The sequence below is a fragment of the Lacerta agilis genome, chromosome 11, assembly GCF_009819535.1.
Source record: "Lacerta agilis isolate rLacAgi1 chromosome 11, rLacAgi1.pri, whole genome shotgun sequence".
In the NCBI taxonomy this organism is placed as follows: domain Eukaryota; kingdom Metazoa; phylum Chordata; class Lepidosauria; order Squamata; family Lacertidae; genus Lacerta; species Lacerta agilis.
In genome coordinates, this window is record NC_046322.1 from 35,717,868 (window position 1) to 35,741,578 (window position 23,711).

The window sequence follows — 23,711 nt, forward strand, 5'->3', positions numbered from 1 at the left end:
CACACAGCGCCTATTTCCTCCACTCCAAACTTATAATACTATGTTAAATTTTGGTATAAATATTGCCTCATTAATTAAACTCACGCAGTGAGAGGATTGATAAAAATAGGATTCTTAACATGAGCAGAAACTGGAAACAGGGATATGGGGTAAGTTACAATGGTGCTGCCTTGCAGGTGCTTACTGTGTTTTAAATAGACTGGAATTGGAAAGAGGCTTTTGGACAGAAACTACAGGAATTGCACTTTCAAGCTTTTATCCATGGGACCAAATCTGTCTTCACTATCACAGAAGCTGTCTTGATTTCACAAACTCCTTAGTCACAAGAGTCAAACAAAAGAAATTATTTATTGGCCTTGGAATGGTATTGGTGGGTCAGCTATGTGTAGATCGAGTACATAAATATTAAGCAACACAGGAAAACGTGTGGTCGATGAAACTGAATTACCATTCAATACTTTTGCACAGATATCCCTACCCATCTGCCACGAGATCACCCCTTTCAGAGTAGTTATTGAACTTGGCCTGTGTATTTAATAGTGTCTCAAAGAGTGTGCATTATATTCTGGCCTTAAGGTTGGCACTGAAACACCGTATTAGGCACTGAAACACCGTTTTAGGAACTGCAGGGGATAAACAATTTAAAATGTGACACTTTCCTATATAATTAACAGAGCAAGTAGTGATCTAAATAATTACGGTAGTGTTAGTTCCCTGGGTTATTTTATTAAAGTAAGGCCAATTTATTCCACCTTTTTTGTGAGAGTTAGATGAGCGAGCACAAATCTCTAGGCTCAGCACAACCTCCTGACATTGCAGCAATAAAAGCTGGCTTTAGTAGCTGTATTTAAGCAGTCAATTTTCATTGAGTAATTGCTCTTGGATTAAGCTATAGTACAAGGGAATGATTTATACCACATTATGAGCACTTTTTGCATATTGCTTGTTACCAGTGCTCTCTTATGGAAATGTTGAGCTAGCCTAGTTTGAAATACTGAAAAACCTCTAGTACAAAAGCTGTTACTGTGCTTGCTTAGGACCCGTCTCTACACATCTGAAAGCTACTTTTCCATGTTCAGGGAATATGCCCTTCTAGAGCATGAGTGATGGGGAAAATTTATGCCCCCAGTGCAGCCCAGCCCGACACATCTCACTGTGGGCGTCGGTTCTTCTGACGCCCAGGAGAGAAGCGCTGGGCTAGGCTGCATTGGGGGCGGCTGTATGGGGACGGCTGCTTCAAGCCCCCTCAAAAATCCATGCCCAGGGCCACAGCCCCTCTGCACACCCCCCATACTATACCCCTGCAATCCAGCAAGGCACAAGAACCCAGTTTTCCCCAGTGCCAAACCAAAACCTAAGCTGCCATCTGAAGAAGTGTGCATGCACACGAAAGCTCATACCAAGAACAAACACAGTTGGTCTCTAATGTGCTACTGAAAAGAATTTTCTATTTTGTTTCTGCCATCCTGCAGCCACTTACCTGGGAATATGTCCCATTAAACACAAAGAGACTGTCTTCTGAGTGGACATGTATAGCATTGCGCTGTAAGTTAATTATACAGTAAATTCTTAATAAGAGACTGTACTTTCCCTCCTGTAGAGCAATACACATGCACCAGAAAAAAATGCCTCCTTGCTGCTAAGAAAAACGGAAGGAGAAACTATGAAGCTGCCAAGGACTAGAAAATAAGAGTAAACTAGGAAAAGTGCAATAAGGGATGGGTGTGTCGGCATCTCTTTAGGATCCCATGGATTCCTATTTCCTTGTATCCAAACACAACTCACTTTTCAATCATAGCAATTATTCACCCATTGGCTAAATGCACTGGTAGGCAGGAGCAGCCAGGCTGCCTCATTTCACATAAATTTCTTAGGGTATCTACATGTTTTGTTTCATAACTTTCTAAGAGGGCTATAGACTTATTTTTTATCTTAAAAAAGAAAGCTCAGCCTCTTGATGCTGCGCCCAGGAGCACAAATGATGATCTCCATATTTGCAAGCCTTGATGTTGCCTAACAAAATAACATGAACATAGAAACCAATGCTATCGTGCAGAACGGGTGTTACAGCAACTGCTCTGGTTAACATTTCGCACCAGTGTAGTTTCAAGATACTCTTCAAAGGCAGCCTCAAATAGAATGAATTGATTGGAGGGGGTGTCTTTAGGTAGGAGTCAAAGAGCTAAGTGCATGGTGTATGGATTCTGCCTTATGGAGGAAAGTTAAAGGTTTGGGTCGATGCACTTCTAGGTGAGAGATGGTGTCGGGAATTGATGGGGCTGTGGGAATTTGGGGATTGTTAACACTACTTTGCATTCTGTCATCCACCTTTGCTTCCAGATGTGATGCCAGCATTGCAAAACTCTCTGGAGATATAAATATCATCAGGCATGAGATCTCAAAACAAGAGAAAGAAATTCATGCAATCAAGTCTACTGTAGAAAATTATGCTAATAATTTGGAGCTGAAGGTGAGTGAATCTGAAGGAAAATATTTCTGTTATTCAAATCTTTAAGGCGTGTCTGACATTGCCCCAGTTCCCCATTTGATTCCAAACTGCTGACTGACCTTAGTGAAAGACAGAGGCTGAGTTCAAACTATAATTTAATGTACCATGAATGAGTTACAGAAAGCCTTGGCTTACGTGGTCTCCCATTTTGCTTCTTCTGTTGAGCAGTTTGGGAGCAATTACTACCATCTTTGCTTAATGGCAGCTTGTATCTAAACAGACAAACTGTGGTTAGTGTTACCTATGGTTTGTTTAAAAGAATCCATTGGATTGTTAATAAATATTGCGAGAGGTAGTACTTCTTCAGTACTGAAAACTAAACACTGTACAAAGGTGTGTAAAATTATTAACATTAATAGAATGGAGTTGTAAGAATACACAGTTTTTTCCATGTTATTTTTTTTTAAAGATTGAAATCCCAAAATAATTTTAGATTTAATCTTACAGGAGCCTGATTTTCAGTGTTTTGTGCATTTGAGGCTCATGCTTGAGGGCAAAAGCTCAGTCTGGGAATGTCTATATTAATAGGAAAAAAATGTTTGTGAGCACAGAGAAGAGGCAATTTGCCCTTCCAGCCAGCATATAGATTAAGCTTTAGGAAAAGGTTTTGTGGTGACACAACCTGAAAGAAAGAACTTTGGGAGAACAGTGCTGTTTTATTAATCCTATAATTTACATAAGTGTCCTAAAATTATGTAAAAACCTTTTTTTATATACTTCTGTTTGGTGTTTTGATTTACCTATGTGTGAATCCCTTCAGAGACACTTAATAAAGACCTTTGATAAACAAAAGAATGTAAGAATCATACCAAAGAAAGAAAGAAAGAAAGAAAGAAAGAAAGAAAGAGAAAGAAAGAAAGAAAGAAAAGTTGCATAAGCCTGCCTGGAAACCCTATCTGTAAATCTCAGATATGTGAAATCTGGGTGCGGTTAGCAAGTGATGAAGACAGAGCATTTTCTTGTTCACTTCAGTTCCACAGCAGCTCTCTCTCAAACAAGCTGGCACTCAGGAACTGAAATTTACAGCCCACTGCAGCACAAAAACACCAACAAGCAAGGAACTTGCTGAGGAAATTTGTAATTCATTTTAAAACTTCAAAGGGAACCTTACTACTAACCTGCTCTTAGGCATTCAGGGCCTTACAGAAAGGAGGCAAAAAGGCAGCATCCAAACTGTTCTGAGGTAATGAGCTAGCTGCCCATAAAGGTGACTGCTGCCAGCCTCAACTCTGCCACTGAGCATGTGCAGACTTATTACAGTAATATACAACAGTGGATTACACTTTCATATCAATAAGGAGATTTGCTATTGCTTGCTAGCTCTACCTTTTTTTACATATATAGGAAAGTAACCCAAAAAAAAGTATCAGCACCAGGCACCCTTAGGCATTAGACAGGGCCCACCACTGCTGGTGCCTCCCCTGGATTTCCAGCCACCCACCCACCCAACTTACTGAGTGATAGACAGCCAAAAGCTTCCCACAGAGCCGTGGAACACCAACTATCACTCCGGGGAATTGCGAGAAATTAATACCAGTAGTAGTTGGTTTAGCCACTCACTGCTGTTACCAGGTAGACCCACTTTCATGGTGGCCTCCCCACAAAGGAGTGGGGTGGGGCTTTCCCATAGAGGGCAGTTTGCCAAGAGGCCCCTTATACCTGGAGTCAGCCCTGATCACTGAGAAATACTCCGGAGGTTGTGGACTCTCCTTCACTAGGGGATTTTAAGCAGAGGTTGGATGGCTATCTGTCTTTAGTTGAGATTCCTGCATTCCAGGAGGTTGCACTAAGTGACCCTCTAGGTCCCTTTCAACTCTATAATTCTGTCATTCTTTGACAAGTATGTAATAAAGACTGTTGACATATCCTTATTGTGAGAACTTTTTAAGCTGCATACTTTTTGAAGGAATCTGATCTAACACAAATGTTCAGATGTTTGCAGTACTAATAGAGAATAAGCTACCCAGGTATATTGCTACATATACCGGTAATATTCATGGCTTCTCAGTTTTGTAGATTAAGCCCTGCTCTGTTAGACCAAAGCTATTCTTTAGCAAGCATTAGATGGCCGGTCTTTTCTTTTGCTTCAGTATTGCCTTCATTCTTCATAGGATAGTGGCCACACTTTATTCCCCAATCTTCTGTATTCCTTTGTATTTTCTCAAAGGACAGGTATTCTTGAGAGGGTGCGAGTGAAAATATTTCACTGGGGAAATGTGGTCAGAGGCATGTTTCAAACCTGTCTTCCTCTTGGCAGAGAATGATGCTTCCACAATCCAAGTAAAATAGAATAAATGCATGTCATAAATCACATATACCAGAATACCAAAGAATGTAAAAACAAAGTTAGTCTTTTCCTATGGAGAGACATCAAGCAGGGGGGAAATGACAAATAAAAGCTCAACAGGAAAAGACACACGGGTGGGGTGGGGTGGGTGGGTGCCCAGACCTTAGCCACACAACTAGAAATAATCACGATACAGCCCTCCCTGGATTACATGTAAGATCAGAATGCAAAACAGAGCATCAACAGCTAACACTAAAAATCTCACACCACATTGTCCCTTCAAGAGTACTAAACTGGCTTTGTTCATTCATGGCCTGCGGTCAGCTGTAGTGCAGTTGTCCCTCAGGATACATTTCCCAAATAAAAACTGATTTTTCCTCAATCTTATCTGAGCACCCTTATGTACTCTCCAACTATATAATGACCCTAACATTTTAGTCAGTTATAACTGCTCCTGAAAACCACACTGAATTCACTGGGTTTTAAGAGTTGTCTATACACACAATTCAATCAGAGGAATTCTGGCGGCTACTAAATTATTTTGTACCAGTTGATGGCAAGCCTTTATTACTGAGTTAAATTAATTCTGAGAAAAGCTTTTAAGAATGGGCCTGTCAGAAATTCTGGCTTTTCCCACTCACTGCAGCAATAATGTGTATTTAATGTAAGTGCTGGAATTCTGCCTTATAAAGAGTGTTCCCTGTTGAATTCCTATTAGGTAATGCAGCTTTTAGGCAAGATAGACACTTCAAACTCAGAGCAAAACTCAAATTTGAAGGCAGTACAAGGAAATCAACATCATGAATTGCAGCTCCTGGATCTCAAGTAGGTGGTGGAAGCTTTTTAACTTTTTAACCTTGTTTACCTGCATTTATAAATCCCTTTGTATAGAAATCTAGCACATCTACGAGAAACAATTCCACCAAGCCCCTTTCTTGGTTTAGTTTTTTGTGCGCAAGTGTTTTCTTTTGTGTTGTTTTAATGTGGGAAAATATTCAGAAATGTAACAATAACTTTGCGTACTGGAGACATTAATGCCAAAAGTATTTTTACAGGGGGGGGGGGTGCATTATGAGGCTCAAGGTCTATTTTTTGCGACCCACCCCTTTCAACTTTTCACTCCACACTAAGGTCTCTCTACACGGGGCTTATGGTTTTCTCTGCCAATTTCTTAGTTATATATAGAAAAATAGTCACAGAAAAACTAATTCAAAACTTAACTACCGGTACATGAGTCATGCTAAAGTGAACCACAAAATCACAAAGGTTCAGAGCTATGAGTAAAACATGGCCTTGAGTCACTTCACGAATTATTGCTGATGTTATGTATGTAGGTACACACTCCCCCAGAGAGACTCCCATCTCTGGCTCATGCTTTGCCACTGTTGTTCATATCAAGGCATCTCGTTTCTTACTCTCAGGATGGTCTAACTAGGCCTGCGTTTCAGATCCTCAGGCTGCACTTTGGAGATTTCGTATTCTCAATCAGTTCTGTTTCTCAGTATTATTCTGGCCTTTTATACTTCCACCCACCTGTTGCATAGCTGGATGTTATGTTCAACTTTTTTCTTTTTAAGTCTTTGGGTTTTCTAGCTCAGAAATTGTGTTCATACTGAAAATACTGAAAAATGAAAGGAATCAAATGCCTCAAGTGTCAGTTGTTGCTTTTTTTAGTTGCTTCTTATTTGGTAATACACTTCAGTCCAAGTATTACACTGATATCTACACCCTTGAGCAGAAAGTCAGGAATTTCATCTCACATACAAAACTTGGAAGTATATGGAACAAATTCAAAATATATCTCAAATGTGATTCTGTGGTGACTATATTTACTTGATTGATTGATGCTCCACACATGAAAGTTGGCTGCCTTGAGGAAGTTATATTTAGCAGACACAAAATTAGACAATATAAAAGGCCTGTGTGAGATATAGCTTAGTAATGTTCCAGCCACCAGGGCCGTCTTAAAGGGATCGGCCGCCGTGGTGCAACGATCCCTCAGCGCCCCCGGCTGGCCACCCCTCGGGAGGGGGGGTGGGCAAGCGGGGGATGAGGGGCGTGGCGCTGGAGCGGCGCGGGGCTTTGCGCGCCCTTCCCAGCGCTCCAGCTGGGGCTCCGGAGGGCGGCTGGCTTGCAGCTTGCCCGCCAGCGCGCGAGTGCCCGCCCGACCGTGGGGGCGGGGGCGGGTTGGGGAGGGGGTGCCCGGTATGCTGGCAGGCTCGCGGGGGCGCCCCTGGGGGGCCCGGTGCCCTGGTGCGGTGCGCCACCCAGCATCTATGACAAGACGGCCCTGCCAGCCACCTTAAAATGTAAAGGTTGAGGGTTTTTTTGACAGATAGAGTTAGGGAGGTCTCCACATTTAACTGGACATAGTTATCGTACTGTGTTGCATGAATATTCACTAACGGTATCTTTAAATGCTAGGATAAATGGTGTTTTAAATGACTTTAAGGATCAAATCCAACACCAGCGGCAGTGGATAGAAAATGAGTTGAGGAGATCTGAGCAAGAGCAGGCCTGCCTTATAAATCAGTGTATTTATTCAGTGAAAGAAAGACTGGTAAGTATACTTAGAATTATTACTTCCAATGGATGTTACAGCGAACCTAGGAAGACTTACTAGAACCTAGACTTTGTGAAAGTACCCATAATTAAGGATTTCCCAACAAGGAATACAAACTGAGATTGGCTTAAATACTTTCAGGGCAGAGCAGGGACAACTCAGGCAAAGAGAAAATTGGGAGAGAGTCCCTTAGGATAAACTGAGAAGGGAAAATGGGCACAGAGGCAAAGCAAATGCACATGAAAGGAATTTGAGTATAAGGATGTCGAATATTACTATCAGAGATCTGATATTCGGCAATATTTTAGCCCTTGTGCTCAACATAATGCTGTCAAGCGGTAAAATACTACTTTTATGAAATGGAACATACAAAAAGCATGCATCATAAAAAATAAAATTACCTTCCACTATGAGCTCCTGTTGCTCGGTCCCTGCTCCTGCCAACCTAGCAGTTCAAAAGCACATCAAAGAGCAAGTAGATAAATAGGTACCACTCCAGCGGGAAGGTAAACGGCATTTCCGTGCACTGCTCTGGTTCGCCAGAAGTGGCTTAGACATGCTGGCCACATGACCTGGAAGCTGTACGCTGGCTTCCTCAGCCAATAAAGCAAGATGAGCACCGCAACCCCAGAGTCGTTGGCGACTGGACCTAATGGTCAGGGGTCCCTTTACCTTTTTATGGGTAAAATACTTTGCATCAGAAGGAAAATCTTAACACTGTGGCTTTAATAAGCCTCCCATGGATGGCAAAGTGCCTACTTTTCAATGAGCGACATTCTAAATTAGTTTAGATTCTTGGCAGTAGAAGAGTTCCTGGCTCCATGCAACCACTTAAGTTGAGTGTTTAGCTTCAGGAAATCCTTGTTCCAGGATTAGGGCTCTCAGTGTTTATCTGAATTAAATGTCTCACACAAAATTCTGGATGCAGCCGGAAAGATTCATTTCATTAAGTCACATCACAGGAGAGATATATATCCAGTTCTTATATACAAGAGCCTGAAATCTAAGTAACTGCTAAGCCTAAATTATTGACATTACATAGCAAGTTTAAAATGTCACATTTCCTATATTAAAACATCAAGGTCAATGTTGACAATCTCAAAAATATCAAGTGCTGGGTTGCTTTGAATTTGCAAGGAAGAAACTGTCTCCTTCCTTTTTTGAGAGGGTCATTCTCTTAATAATCATTATTGCCATAATAACAAGTACAGGGTGAACATTCCTTTGGCCATAGTTAATTTCATTGCTGATGGGAGAGGATAATGGAGATATCTAGAGTACCACAATGAGAGGATGACGCGATCTTTCATTTCAGCTGCCCCAAGTAGATATTCAAAGACTTTCTTGGATTGCTGCAACCACTATGAACAATTCACATTTCTATTTGTTAATAGAGCAAAGGCAACAAGAAATATATAAATGAGCAAGATGCTTGTTAAGTGGTTGAGCGTTGTCTAAGTATGGCTGCTTGCTATTTCAAAATGTGTCCTTAACATGCTCCACGATGCAGTTTTTATTATTATTTGCATTTATATCTCACCTTTCTTGCAAGAGGCTCAAGGTGGCATACATGTTTCCATGTCCTTTCTCTCCACAAGTCAGTTTTACTCTCACAAGAGCCCTGTGAGGTAGGTTAGGCTGTAGGATAGTGAGCGGTCCAAGGTTGTCCCAGGGAGCATAATGTCAATTAAAAGTCCTGCCTCCCCAGTTCAAGAACAACATTCTATAACTGTTACCCAACCCTGTCTCATCTTAGCCCAACACAAGTTCTTGGCCACTGCCTGAAAGTGACACTTCCCCATATAATTCAGGCAAGTGCCTATCTGTTTGTTTGTTCTAAAGCATATTGGTACCGGGATGCGGGTGGCGCTGTGGTCTAAACCACAGAGCCTAGGACTTGCTGATCAGAAGGTTGGCGGTTCGAATCCCTGCGACGGGGTGAGCTCCTGTTGCTCGGTCCCAGCTCCTGCCCACCTAGCAGTTTGAAAGCACGTCAAAGTGCTAGTAGATAAATAGGTACTGCTGTGGCGGGAAGGTAAATGGTGTTTCTGTGCGCTGCTCTGGTTTCACCAGAAGTGGCTTAGTCATGCTGGCCACATGACCTGGAAGCTGTACGCCGGCTTCCTTGGCCAGTAAAGTGAGATGAGCACCGCAACCCCAGAGTCGTTTGCGACTGGACCTAACTGTCAGCGGTACCTTTATTATTATTATTATTATTATTATTTAATTATACCCTGTTCACCTGGCTGGGTTGCCCCAACCAGTCTGGGCGGCTTACAGCTTATCTAAGTAGGACTAATGTTGAACAGAATTCTATTGCCATAATGTTGGATAGAACTCTATTGGCATCCATCTGTATTGAGACAACAGAGTGCGCCTCTGGGTGAAGTCAAACCACTGCATTAGCAGCACCAAAGTGGCCTGGGCAGTGTGTATGGAGGTCCTGGGCTGCCCAGACAAGAGGGTCACCCTCCTTTCAGTCTCACTGATGTGGCCCAAAGGAAAGCAGTGTGATATATTTGGCACCGGCTTGGCTGCAGGTGTTGCCGGAAGGAGGCGTACAAGGGGCCATTCAACTGCCTTAGTGATTGTGTTCACTCTTTAGCCTTTTCTTCTCCCAAAGATATCCCACAAAACAGCAGATGTTTTGGGTCAAGGTTTTCCTTCTCCTAGATGGGCTACCTTCCCAGGTTGATGAATCCCATCTGCCCCCTCTACAGCACATGCAGAAACTGCCTTCTTGACCCAATATTGGTCTCGTCTCCTCAATCCCACCAGAGCCTGTCTTTGCATGTAGGGGAAGCCCCTAACTCACCAAGGGTTTGAGAGCCATCGGCTACCCTCACCTGGTTTAGCCAACCAGTCAAAGCCATTCCTGGGATGTGGCTACTGTCTCATGCTGACAGCTTCTAGGAGCCACAGGTGAGAGCCGATTGCAGGATAGAGACTGAAAGTGGACAAACTACTCCAGAAGGAGCACAGTGTGTCCCCCACCAGAGGTACTATTCTCTCCCCTAACACCCCAAACATAATCCTGTAGAATTTAAAATATTTATAAATAGTCTTTATGGGAAAGAATAGGTAACTCAGATGCAGTTTTGTGGGAGGCAGTAAAAACTGTTCCAAATTCTGTAATTATATTGATTTATCATAAATCTTTATTTGAAAAGGACACAGTGGAAAAGAAAATGGATGATGGCTATTATTTCCTTTGCAAAAGAATAGAAAGCACTGATAAAACAGAGCAATTTAACGCAGAGCTGGACCAAGTGAAAAATGACCAAAATAAGCTCAATGCAAGGATTGCTAGGTTTGAAAAACTGATGTGGCATGAGCTGGAGGAAATCCAAAGTGAATACAGATCAGGTAAGATTTTTGGCGGGTTTCTTTAAGGAAATGCATAGAGAAACCTATTAAGAAGCCTTAACCTCCAATCAGGTGTACTTACCAGATTACACCAGAAATTTCATATTTCTGTGTGCTGTTCATAATCCTCTCATAGCTCGGTGAAGGATGTTTCTGTCAGTAATGTCAAAATCAAGCCATTGCATATTCTGACAATAACTGAAATCCACAATAACTCAAAAGAAACGCAAATCTGCTACCTATTTCTGGTCCTTTCCCCCCAAGTCACACTTACCAATCAGGGGGTACCCACTGGCTATAAGGTGCGTTTTAGACGTCACATTTACTATGAGACAAAGCAGTAGCAAGTTACCTTATCTGTGGGTGGATCATTATTTCCAGTAACAATCTCATGATGGCTGCGAGCACATTGGCCATTGGGCAGTTGTAGCAGCAGCAGCAGCAGCAGCAGCAGCAGCAGCAGCAGCAGCAGCAGCAGCAGCAGCAGCCTTGGTTGCCCCAAAAAATGCATCCCATTGAATAACCAGGAAGGGTTCTCCTGTAATTACAAGCCTGCTCGTTTGGGGAACAACTTCAAGAACCTAATCTTATCAAATGAACTCACCTCTGGTTAATGGAGGAAAAGCAACAAACCCACAGCAAATTCCTTGGGTTCCATCCTAGTAAGATGCCGTGTTTGCATACTCAGGCGCATGATGCCCGTGACCCAGTGAGGGGCCAACCATAAATAAGACCCAGGGCATTGTTACTGGGTTGAACTAGGCCTCAACTTTATTGATTACAGATGTAAGTAGGTTTCGGCCAAGGCATTGGGTATGTATCCAGAATCAAGCTGCCCAACTGCTGGTTGATTAGTATGGTGGGACTCAAATCTGAAGGGGGGCCACCCCTGACATACATCAAGTGATACAACCCTGCCAGGGCGGCCGTGGGGAAGGGTGCAGTGGCTCCCTTATGTTTCCATGAGTGAGCATTCCGACTGGGCTCCACACCAGTGCAAGCAGTTGCTGTGCTCAAGCATGAGAATGGTTAAAGCTATCCTATTCAATGAACAGCTCCTGACACCCCACAAAAAGTTTGGGGTTTTCCAGTGTGGTATCACATCACACAGGGGTAGCTGGCATGCTGCCTTCCAGATGCTTTCGACTCCCCCCCCCCCTGATTCCTGGCTATTGACTATGCTGGCCTGGGCTGATGGGAGTTCATAGAATTGGGAGGGACCCCGAGGGTCATCTAGTCCAACCCCCTGAAAGGCAGGAATCTCAACTGAAGCATCTATGACAGATGGTCATCCAGCTGCTGCTTTTAAAACTCCAATGAAGGGGAGTCCACAACCTCCCAAGGGAGTCTGAAATATCCAGGGGGGGGGACCATATTGGCTACTCCTGCCCTTAAATTTGCAATTTTGCTCATAGCACATAAGAAAAATTTAGGTAGGGTGATATCCTCCAGCAAAGAGTTTTAAAGTAATTATTATTGCACTTTCATGGGAAGAGATTAAACTGATTTAATTCAGCAAACTTTAGCACAGGTAGTATGTAGGTAAAGGGTTGTTCAGTAGTTTTTATAAAAAGAAAAATGTGTTATTAAAATGAGTTTTTGTCACCCTAACCATGCCTGCTATTTACCAGGATTTCAGTCAATCCGTGACTCGCTCAATGCACTTAAACAAATACAGACAACAAAGCTTAAACTCGAAGAAGAAAAGTTCAAACAAGACATGAAAAAGATACGGCGGAAGATAACTGAAATTCAAGAAGACTGATCCCACTTCTTAAAACATTTGCATTTAGTCCATCTTGGGAAAGTGTGTAAGAGATTGCAAAAAATAAGCTCAAGAATTCTACTATATCAAGCTTGTTTTCTTATGTCTCCCTAGGAGATTAGTATTGTATGTTAATGTTGCAATGTCTATAATGGATTTAAGTCAAATCAATCTGAATCATATTCCTACATTAGAATTTATTTTATGGAAAAAAATAAAATGTAAGGGCTGTCAGTAATTGTTGTATAAGCAATTGCTTGGTCTACTTTGGTAATTGATTATTAACCAGTAATTGTTACATTTTGAAATTCTCAAAGCCATAAAAGCCTGTTTTCTAGCCTCAGACAAAAATTACCGGTATAAACAGGCCTACTAAATCTTTGCAGTGTATTTTTTAAAAATCAGGTACAGGTGCTATTCATATAAACAGACACCTACATATAATTTGCCCCTCAAACCCACCTAATTTTATAAAGATGTCATAAATTTGTCCCTTCAGTAACCAGTCTTGAAAATTCAAATATTATTCTTACCTACATAGTGTCTTACCTACAGATTTGTTTTTTTCTTGCTGTTTCTATTTTGGCACAGAGAATTAGGATAGGAAAAAGGTAGAAAGTGATATCTAAGTGATATCCAGGTAGTCTGTGACTATGGATGATGACTTCTTGTATAAGGGAATGACTCATTCTTGCCCTTCCCTCACACCCCTAAAATCTACTTTGGAGGGTTGGGGGACCTGTGGAGTAGGTGGGGGATGAGGTTGGGAGGAGAGAAAGGGAAGGTCCTGTTGTATCCATTGGCATAATGATGGATCTCTTCCAAAAGTAGCCTGGCATAAAGGATGAAAGCATTCTGGAAGGTTGCAAAACTGGAACGAAGGGAAGAAGGCTGTGCAACTCATTACTGTTCCTTGACCAACTTTCTGTACTTTCTCTCGTGTTAAGAGATCGCAAATACAATTCATCACCATTTTCTTAACCTTGAAAGATTGCTTTTCAGTCATTTTGCAATGGGTAACAACCTGGAAGTGCACCAATTTTGTTTCCTAAAAAGGTAAACTGCTTATTTCCTGGGCCATTCCAAAGGCCTTGGGAAATGAATGCTCCCTTTCCCACGAGTTTCCTAAGAACTATGCTGGCCCTTTTATTTCCTTCTCTTCATACAGACAGCAGTGGTAGCCAAGAGTGTCGAGGTGCGCCCTTCCTCCTCTCTTCTCAATGTTATCATGAGCTCCGTGGTGCCTGAGGAATGACAGATTGGTGGCTCCTGGAAGGACTAAATTCCAAGCACCACTGCTCTTTCAGATCTCGATACCCTCTGCAGTGTCTGAGCTGCAATTCTGCTTCAAGGAAAATATAGTGCCAAGCAGCAGATACAAAACATGACTGCACTGTAGATAGCTCTTCCGTATCAGCCACTGTCTTCATTTAAAGCCGTGAGGGAACTAGTTACATTCTTCTTCCTCAGTCTCGCAATGTGCAGTTTAGGAATTATAATTACTTCTCTTGAAACATCCAGCAATAAAAAGTACTGTGCAGCAGTAGGCTTACAAATTAGATCTTACTGGTATTTCAGGAAGCTAGTCTTCTTGCACTGCAAGGAAAATGGGGGACTTACTCAGGGAGTTACCTCTGAAATAGTGGCATTTTACCTTCCCATCTATGAGTGACAGAAATGAATAGAGGTGGGGTGTGTGCGTGAGGAAACATTGATTACCTTTAACATTGCTATCTTCAATGATGTTGGTGACAGTTTGAGGGGAGATGTTAGCAACATACCTTACAGTCCGAAGATAAAAGCCACTTTCTCTGTTCTCCTGCTACTTGTTCTTTAATTTTTACAGGATGCAGAATGGTAGGTTCCAGGCAAAACAACACTCTGTATGTCTTTCTAATACTTTAAATGGCTTTCACAACTGGCATTTATAAAACCTGGCAATGTAGATAATGAGTTTCTGAAATTAAAAAAAAAATACAGCTCTCCCAAGGCATTAAACACTCTTTCAGGCACTGAGAAATCCCAAGTGTTTAGATTTACTGCAATTATCATCATGTCGTAATGGCATATAAACCAACACATAGAATGATTTCAGTAAAATAATAAGCAAAACCATTGATATTAATTATAAAAGCCCACAATCAGTACAGGCCTAAGCCATGTAGCATCTGATGTATCTGAGCCAAGAATGAAATTCTTCAGAATATTTGAAACAAAGGCTTAATTCCAATATATTTAAAAAACCACGCACACGCACGCGCACGCGCGCGCACACACACCACCACCACCACCACCACCACCACCACCACCACAATCTCTGAGACTGCAACATGAAGTGGTAGAATGGCATGGAGGGAGAAATTTCTTAAGCTTTCCCCTGTGCACCATCATTCTGCTGAAAATACATACACACAGCTTCCAGCTACTGTCTAGCCTTGCTTGAACAAAGTGCAGGTACCTGCATTTTTCTCTCTACAGAGGATAGAAGCAGCTGTAGCAAGAATTTCAGTAGAGAAACAGGATGCTGAGAAGCCCCTCTCCCCAGCCCCATGTCAGTCCATTTCCAATTATAGCCTCAAGACATTTGACTTCATGCTTTAAAGAAACCTGACATTTGTAAAACAAACAAAAAACAGCCATCTGAAAATAGAATCACCGAATGAACATAACATCTTTTTTCATTTTCAACCCCACCCCCAAACCCTTCATACAAATTCAGCCTTAGATGAAGGTTTCCATTCACTTTGGGGTACATTCCTAAGCAGCCAGACTTGGAACAGACTTGTCCCTGGTGCCCCAGATGTCTCTACTAGTTTCACACCATTCATAAAAACATTTTATACAAATAAAAATTTCTTACAAAAAAGATTATTATGCAGGAAGTTAAGGAACAAAGCTGAAGTTTTTCTTCGTGGCAATTGATTTCTGTCCCATAAATCAAAACCAAGCAACGTATGCTAGAACATGGATATTTGCAGATTGTTCCTGTACCTGATCACATTCTGAAAGATATCCTTGACGCAGAAGTTCAGTGCCAACAGCAGAGTAAATGCATTATTTTAAATTTCATGTGAAAATTGCTAACAATGAAACAAAGTTATGTCTTATTGCAATCACCAAATGGCCCTGAACTGCAGCAACAGCACTGCAAATTCCAAAACAAATATTTTGCATGTGTATCAACACGTTATACACATTTAATCATCAACTCCACCAAACTAATATTATTTCCTATGCCTGAGAAGGTGCGCTAAGGTTCACCTCTAAATAGTAAAAAAGAGATACTGATACAACTGCAAATTGGCAAAAGCTTTGGTGCAATATAGTATAGGGTATTGTAATTTCTCAGTTCATATTCGCTTAATTCATGGAAATATTTATCAGGCTCTTCATCAGACAGAAACAATGTTTCACTCTGTGCTTCCCAAGTCCATAGGCATCTGCTGGAATCTTTCATGCAATAGGTAGATTCAGTTGAGCACAAAACAAACTTCCACTGAATTTCAACTGGTTTAATGACAGACTCCTTTTAAAATATGTTGGAAAATTGATCCTAATTGTTTAACAAACAGGAACCTTGACTTTTAAAGAACAATTGCTAAGTGGATGTTATTGCCATGGGCTTCCATCTGTCAATCTCCCAGTGAAAATGGCACTAGGATGCAGCTGCCGCTGAGAGTTTCTTGTCTAGCTCCAAAGCTCGAACATCTCCATTAGCTTTGGCATTTGCTACAAGAGCCTGCGGGAGTAATGGAGGAAATAATAATGTTTCTTTTTAAAAAAATAACTTTATTTAATTTAAATTCATACAAGACAAAAAGAATAAAAACCATACAAACATTCAATCACAAAAAATACATTCTCCCATCTTTTTACCCCCTACCCCTCCCTCCCCTGAGAGCCAGTTTGGTGTAGTGGTTAGGAGCGGCAAACTCGTAATCTGGGGAACCGGGTTCGTGTCTGCACTCCTCCACATGCAGCTGCTGGGTGACCTTGGGCTAGTCACACTTCTCTGAAGTCTCTCAGCCCCACTCACCTCACAGAGTGTTTGTTGTGGGGGAGGAAGGGAAAGGAGAATGTTAGCCGCTTTGAGACTCCTTCGGGTAGTGAAAAAGCGGGATATCAAATCCAAACTCTTCTTCTTCTTCTTCCCCACTCCCCCTCACCTATGTATGATCTCCCTAATTCTTCCTTTACTTTCCTATCTTTCGCCGTGTTATTTATTCCAATACTACTATTCTACTTTGTTTATTTCACCTTGCTTACCACCACCCATTTCAATCCATATTTATCAAAATGTCAAATCCGGAGCACTGCCATGTCATATAATTCCTCACTCCTTGCCATTCTTTTATTACTTCTTGATTTGAACAGCCTCTTATATTTGCGGTTAATTTTGCCAGTTCTACCAGCTCACACATTTTGCTTCTGCACTCAATTAATGTTGGGGTTTTCTCCCCTTTCCAGTTTTTCACTATTAATAATCTGGCCGCCGTTGTCACATATAAGAATACATTTATATTCTTTTTTGGGATCTCATCCATAATTATTCCTAATAAAAAAGATTCTGGCTTTTTTGTAAATGTAATTTTAAATAATTTCTTTAACTCCTCATAAACTTCATTCCAAGATCTGCTTATAACCTTACAGCCCCACCATAAATGAAAAAAGGTGCCCACTTCGCTTTTGCATTTCCAGCACTGATTGGATTGGTTTTTGTACATTTTTGATAGTATCTCTGGAGTGATATACCACCGGTAGGAGGAAATAATAATGTTGATGCTGAAATATGTATTGGTTGGAGAGGAATTAAAGTTTAAAGTTATTGTAGCCAATGCTAGTCCAACTCAGAGTAGGTGTATTAAAATTAAGGAACCTAAGTTAGTTATGTTAATTAATTTCAATGACCAAGAAGGACTACTGTTCCACAGAGGTTGTCATGGGTCAGAAGCCAGCTTTGCCTACTGAACAGCAGCCCGAAGGGGGAGAAGGCAGAGTGACTCCACCTGCAGCTGATCAGCCTTCAGGGACACAGAGGAAAAGGTGCTGATGAGAACCAGCTGGCTTCAGCCTTCTTAAGCAGAGCTTCCACCAGCAGTTAGATGTTGGAAACAGCACTTGTTGTTCCTAGCCCTACCTTGCTGCTTCCTGCTTGTCTTGAGCCTTGTTCATTGGATTCCCTGACCCCTGGACAATCTAAGCACGTGGATTGCTGTTTCCCTGACCCTAGGACTGGACCTGACTTTGGATGCTGACTCTGTCTCTAGGCAAGTACACCTCAGAGACTCTTCTGGTGGGCTGGTCTCCCACTCCACATTGTTGCTCAGCAGTAAGACTACAACGTAGGTCATAAGCAAAGGTGGTCATGTGGCTACAAAGGCCTAATATGTATATTCTACCCCTGAGCTATGTTCCCATGGTAATTCTACTGACCAGAGGGAGATGAACACACTCCCTCTGCTAAAGCATCGGCGCACCTTACATTTTGTTCCTCACAACAGCATACTTGGGATGCAGCAAGGCAGGCAGCCTACGAGCCCTCCTGGTCTCTACTACTTAGAAGAAGCATGTGGCCTTATCTAATTCCCAAGATAAAGAATTTAAAAGGTAAGCGCTACTCACATCTATTAATTCATAATCATCTTTGGCATACAAGTGCCTTAAGAGATACCACCGGGCAACTGACGCTACAGTTTCTGGATAACCAGGTTGATACACCACTCTTTCTAGCATGCGGCGAGTTTCCCTACAAAGGAAACAGAAAACGTTGCAAAATGCGATGAGAAAACTAGAAAACAAGAGTGAATCTACAGCACTGTAAGGGCTCAGGTTTCAACCTTGCTTTCAAAAAGCAAAATTTATTATCTATACAGCAAGTTCTTACATGAATCTGGGGCACTTGCAACAAAAGAGCAGGGAACAAACCTACTGCTGAAGCAAAAAGAAAATAGTGGACCACTCCATTAGAACAACCTAAGTTACATGTCACTAATCTCCTATTGCATGGACTCGGTGGAACATATCATCACTATGCCACGCAAGAACTGGAGAACTGGATCCTGCTGATGGCTAGAACCTTAAGACGACTTCATTAGTGACAAGCCTATTAGCACAAGGACTTCTACCTGCACAATGGGACTTCCTCTCCTCTCCCCGTGTCCTGTAATCTGCTCCCGAGGGCTGCAGAAACCTCCAGAACAGATTTGGGGGAGATATGTAGGAATAGAACACCCCATGGTGCAGCTGGAAGTCCTTGTGCATGAAAATTACTTTATTGGATACAAACCTTCATTTCACAACCCTCTGAGAGTGAACTTTGATGGCAGGCAGGCAGAGGAGCCCAGCTGAGCAGTGGCTACAGTGAGCCCCTTTGAAGTCTGCTCAGTGGTATGGTTTGAATTCAAACCACACCTGCAAAGGGACACAGTGCAATTGTCAGTGATCCCCACTTACAAAGGAACAATCAGGAACTTTAAGGTCCTGGTTGTTCCTTTGTAGCCATGTTCCTTTGAAAGCAGCCTCATGAGACAAATTGGGACACATGTCAGTCCTAATCAGACCCATGGCCTAGAGCTTTGCCACCCCCTAGAACAGGTACATGCCGGGGGGCGGGGGGGGGCAGCCAGGTGCACTTGCCCCAAGCCTTAGAGGGTTAAGCCAGCCAGGAGGCCCTGCTAGGGGCTTGCCAGACTCACGCTGTCATGCCAAGAACAAAACTCCAGCCCTGGGCTTCAGATAAGCTCTGCAAGGATCTTCCTGGAGTAAAATAACTGAATGTGCACCCAGAAATTTTGTTTGCTCTCCCTCTAGTAGCTCCTGCTCTTGAGGAAAAAAGCCAGTGGAAACTTCACAAAAATCTACAATTGCAAGCATCATTTTCATATTATGAATAGAGAGCTTCTCTGGATCTTGACCATTATGGGTGTTTTTTTTAAATATTCCATCAAGTATTGTCTATTTTGTATCTTATTGCTGTTGAAAACCTGTGCTTTCCCCCTACACTTTAGCCCCCTTATAAAGAGCAGGATTTTAATAAGGGTTTGCTTTATAAAATTTACCATCTGGACATTTTCTGAATTAGAACATATGGGCATGTTACATTAGGTATATTTTAATTATAGCCAAAATGCTAACAAAATGCATAGACAGTTAACACATAACATACAGATCAATGCACACCTTGACCCCATTTTGCGGTTGTACTGCAGAAGCGCCTGCAACAGAATACCCAACGGACAGAAGGAAAGCTTCAAAGCTTCTGTTGTGGCTTCCTGAACCAGGGATGGCCAGTGATCATTTGAAATATTACCCTTTAAACAAAAACAAATTTAAGAACAATGTTTTATGTCATTGTGTCATAATGGTTAGTGGTTTTAATTGCGATGTTGCATGACAGATTGCTTACCCGTGTACCACATAGATAATTATGAACTGCAGCTTTGAATTATAATGTAATAAAACAGCTTCCCAGAACTGCTGATGCAACAGAACAACCAGGACTACCAATCTATCTTCCTAGAGGTTGTTTTTTAAAAAAATGTATTTTCATCATTCAATTGATAGTTTCAAACACTATCCTGGACAAGTGGAGGTGCGACATAATGTATAAATATTTTGAAAGTTTCACCTGCATCTTAATCATGATGATTATGATCTCTTATCAGTCAAAACATTCTCATTGCAGAAAAATCCATGGACAGTGATAGATCAACTCCTAGAAAACTTACGTGCCAGCTTCAATTAAATTAATGCAACATGTTGGATGAAGTACTTTTGAATCCACAAACAGAATCAAAATGTACGGGCAAAACAGTTCATCCACACAAATTGCATAAGGGTATTTCTGCTGATCAACTTTCAGAGAAAATGTATTATGAAAATAAGAACACTTCCCCCAGCTGCTTGATTTCACTTATAATTATGAAAGAAAGGGTAAAAGCAGTATTTCATACTGTCAGATGGAATTGTAATCTATGCAGATGAGATGAAGCCTTTTCCAAATAGTGCTTGAGCCAGAGTTACTGTTCTGGCTGTCACCAAAGTGTTGGACAAGCACATTTTGAACTTTCATTATTCCAGCTATCCAAATGTCAGGAATCCATATAAGGTGAAACTTGGAAAATTAGAATATCATGGAAAGGTTCATTTCTTTCAGTAATTCAACTTAAAAGGTGGAACAAATATATGAGATAGACTCATGACATGCAAAGTGAGATATGTCAAGCCTTTATTTGTTATAATTGTGATGATTATGGTGTACAGCTGATGAGAACCCAAAATTAACAATTTCAACTTTAGGGTTTTCATCAGCTGTACGTCATAATCATCACAATTATAACAAATAAAGGCTTGACATATCTCGCTTTGCATGTCATGAGTCTATCTCATATATTAAACTCCAGTAGCTAATGAAAACAATTGCTTACATAAATGGACTTAATTTTTTGAGTTTTACATGTATATTCCTGAAATAGCCTGTAATCTATTTTGCTGGAAGCTACAGCACTATCTTACTCACAATTGTGAGATGAGAAGCACCATATTACGTTTTAAATTCAGTTCACGTGCAATCAGTTCATTTTATCCTATCGTTATTACTACTACTTTTATTTTTTTTTAAGAACCAAAGCAACTGATGAGGATAAAATAAAAACAGATAAAATCAATTTAAACCCAGAAGATTTAAAGCAATGTGCAATATAAAATTCCTGAGCAACACAATAAGGACAAAGATGAGCACTACAGCAGAGACTAACTTAACTACCAGGTAAATAAAAATGTCTTAAGCCAGCCACCTAAAACTGGACTATGATAGTTCCAGGCGTGTTTCCCTAGAAAAACATTCCAGAAACCTGGGGGGGGGGGGTGGGCACTGAAAAAGGCCATTATTGTGTGGCCATCCTTTGTACCTTTCTCAGGTGAGGCACATGGATTTGGGCCTCTGATGAAGACAGGAAGGTCCAGGCTGGTTCATATGGGGAGAAGAGGCCCTTGAGGTCCTCAGCTGCTTCATGCAAAACCAGCACTTTGAAATGAACCTGTAAACTACTGTAATTGGTAGCCAATGCAGCCAGGCCAGAATTGGTGTGATATGCTCAGACCTTCTGGTCCTGGTAAATAAGCTGGCTGCTGAATTCTGCACTTGTTTCTGTAGTTTCCAAACTGGTTTCAAAGGCAGCCTCACACATGCAACATATTTATTAACTTGGCTCTCTTACCATGCAGATTTCCAGGGCAAGCTTAGCAAGCCTTAGTAGACTAGAGAGCTTTCCACTCCAGTGGCCCTGCTGAGATGCCAGCTGCAGACTTTTACGGTAACACATCTCTGCCGCAACCATCATTCCCTGTGACTGGTACACTTGAGCCAACCACTGAAAACAGAGGAGCAAAGTTCAAATTTCATATTTTTCTACTACTGCCTATCAAATTCCTTGTCTTATAATTCTATTAAATACTCTTTTAAAAACAAAACTCTCAAATGGCGAAGATTACTTTAGAGTAAAAATACAAGCATCTGCAGAAGAGACATACCATTTCTTAAAACTATAATCTGCAATTCTATATAGAGCTTTCCTGACTGACTTATTAGATTTGGGTAAAATGGATCTTAGAGCTGGAAAAGGTAAATGAATTTGCACATAGTTTGAATTTGCAACTTAATTTGAGACTGGGGTGGGGGGACTAAAGATGACAGACAGCTTCTCCCTTTAAGTGCTGCGGATCATAGCATAAAACAGGATTATTAACCTGCTGCATATGAGACATACCCACCAGACAAGAGGGTTTCTGCGAGTATAATAAATTCTGACTAAGCATGGGTAACATCTGCTAGCCACAAGGAGCCTGTGCTGTTCCTAGTACTAGCCAAAACGGATTAGCAAAATCAGGTAGCCGCTACCAGGCAAGCAGATGACTCCCACAAAACTGACTCTGGTACTCACTATTGTTTTTTGTGGGCAGTCACACAGCCATCGTTAAACTGGGATATACTGGCACTCCAGCTATCCCAACTCAGCACACACATTTGGGAAACGGCTCGAGAGGAGCTGATCATGGTGCTGAACAGCTAAATCCTCCCCCTGAAAAGTTTTTGCATGTCTGCTCAGCACACCCAACTCACAGCCTGATGAAAGAACCGCAGAATTTAACTCTTGCCACAACAAGGTTTCACCAAATCCATCTGCGCTTCCCTTTTTCATTATATCATAATCTGTCCTCTGCATTTCCCACACAACACTTAAGGTCTAAGTCGCTATAATTGCATTTTTGCCTCTGCTCCACTCATTCAGACATGTAAGGAATTATTTAGGGCAGGTGTGTGCAATCTTTGGTCTTCCGGTCGTTGCAAACTGTAGCTTCTACCAGCCAGGGATGCCAGAGTTCAGCAGCATTTGGAGGGCCAAAGGTTCCTCATGCCTGGTCACTCACCAACTGCTCTGCCTGTCTGAGTTCCTTTAATCTCTTCGCAATTCCCCTTGTGCTCCTACACTTTACATACCCCTGCTGAGCATCTGACTGAGCTTTGCCTGTTGAAGGGGTTGGGGGAAGAGGGAAAATAAAACCAGTACCTGGGGAAGAGGGGATGGAGTGGATTGGCTGGAAACCTAAAAAGGAGCAGTCCACACTGCAATGACTTGTTGCAAGTTCCACTTGTTTAGTATTAATGTGGTTCAGGCACACAGTACTGAAATTCCTATAATTTTTTTCCAGTCTAATCAATAATAGTCCAACTGTTAGAATGACTTTTTTTTTTAAAGAACGATGCTAGTGAGGAACTGTAGAAGTTGAAACTTATTTTATGTCGGAGCAAACAGAGAGAACCAGAAAGAGGGAGTACACAGTTATGCTGGGTGCACTAGATGTGCCTATATTCATAAAATCAAAATTGGTAAGCAAAGTTCTGTTACGTAACATGACTGCCAAACAAGATTAAGCTGAGCTAATGGCAGCTGCCCCTACTGCTGTATGTAGCTCTTTCCCAAGCAAGCTATTCTCCTTTTATGAGTTGGTGATTGGCCCACATTAGTAGTAGTAATATTGGAGGAATTTCAAAAGGAGGAAAGGGGAAGTATGTGAATGGGGGTATTCCTGGGAGAACAGGATAATTCTTAGTCATAAATGACTTCCCTGTGCAGATCTGTGATCTAAAGCTTTTGTTGTCAAGAAAGAGTGAAACAACAGCTCAGTGCTTAACTACTTTTTGTTGTTTCAGTTCTTGGCT

General features: G+C 41.6%; 2 protein-coding genes across 2 annotated transcripts in view; one reads left to right on the plus strand and one right to left on the minus strand.

The window, feature by feature from the left end:
* FAM81B (family with sequence similarity 81 member B) overlaps nt 1–12,728 on the plus strand; it is a 31,205-nt gene extending 18,477 nt beyond the window's left edge. Inside the window, exons 5-9 of the mRNA XM_033164469.1 lie at nt 2,341–2,470; nt 5,515–5,621; nt 7,221–7,356; nt 10,530–10,725; nt 12,357–12,728. Coding sequence (XP_033020360.1) covers nt 2,341–2,470; nt 5,515–5,621; nt 7,221–7,356; nt 10,530–10,725; nt 12,357–12,490 — 703 coding nt within the window. The 3' untranslated portion in view covers nt 12,491–12,728. The remainder of the gene's footprint in view (nt 1–2,340; nt 2,471–5,514; nt 5,622–7,220; nt 7,357–10,529; nt 10,726–12,356) is intronic.
* A 2,935-nt stretch (nt 12,729–15,663) lies between these two features.
* The window catches only part of TTC37 (tetratricopeptide repeat domain 37), a 43,629-nt gene continuing 35,581 nt past the window's right edge, over nt 15,664–23,711 (minus strand). The window contains exons 38-41 of the mRNA XM_033164585.1: nt 21,709–21,861; nt 19,670–19,800; nt 18,113–18,236; nt 15,664–16,229 (exon numbers count right to left, since the gene is read on the minus strand). Of these exons, the coding sequence (XP_033020476.1) occupies nt 16,146–16,229; nt 18,113–18,236; nt 19,670–19,800; nt 21,709–21,861 (492 nt within the window). The 3' untranslated portion in view covers nt 15,664–16,145. The remainder of the gene's footprint in view (nt 16,230–18,112; nt 18,237–19,669; nt 19,801–21,708; nt 21,862–23,711) is intronic.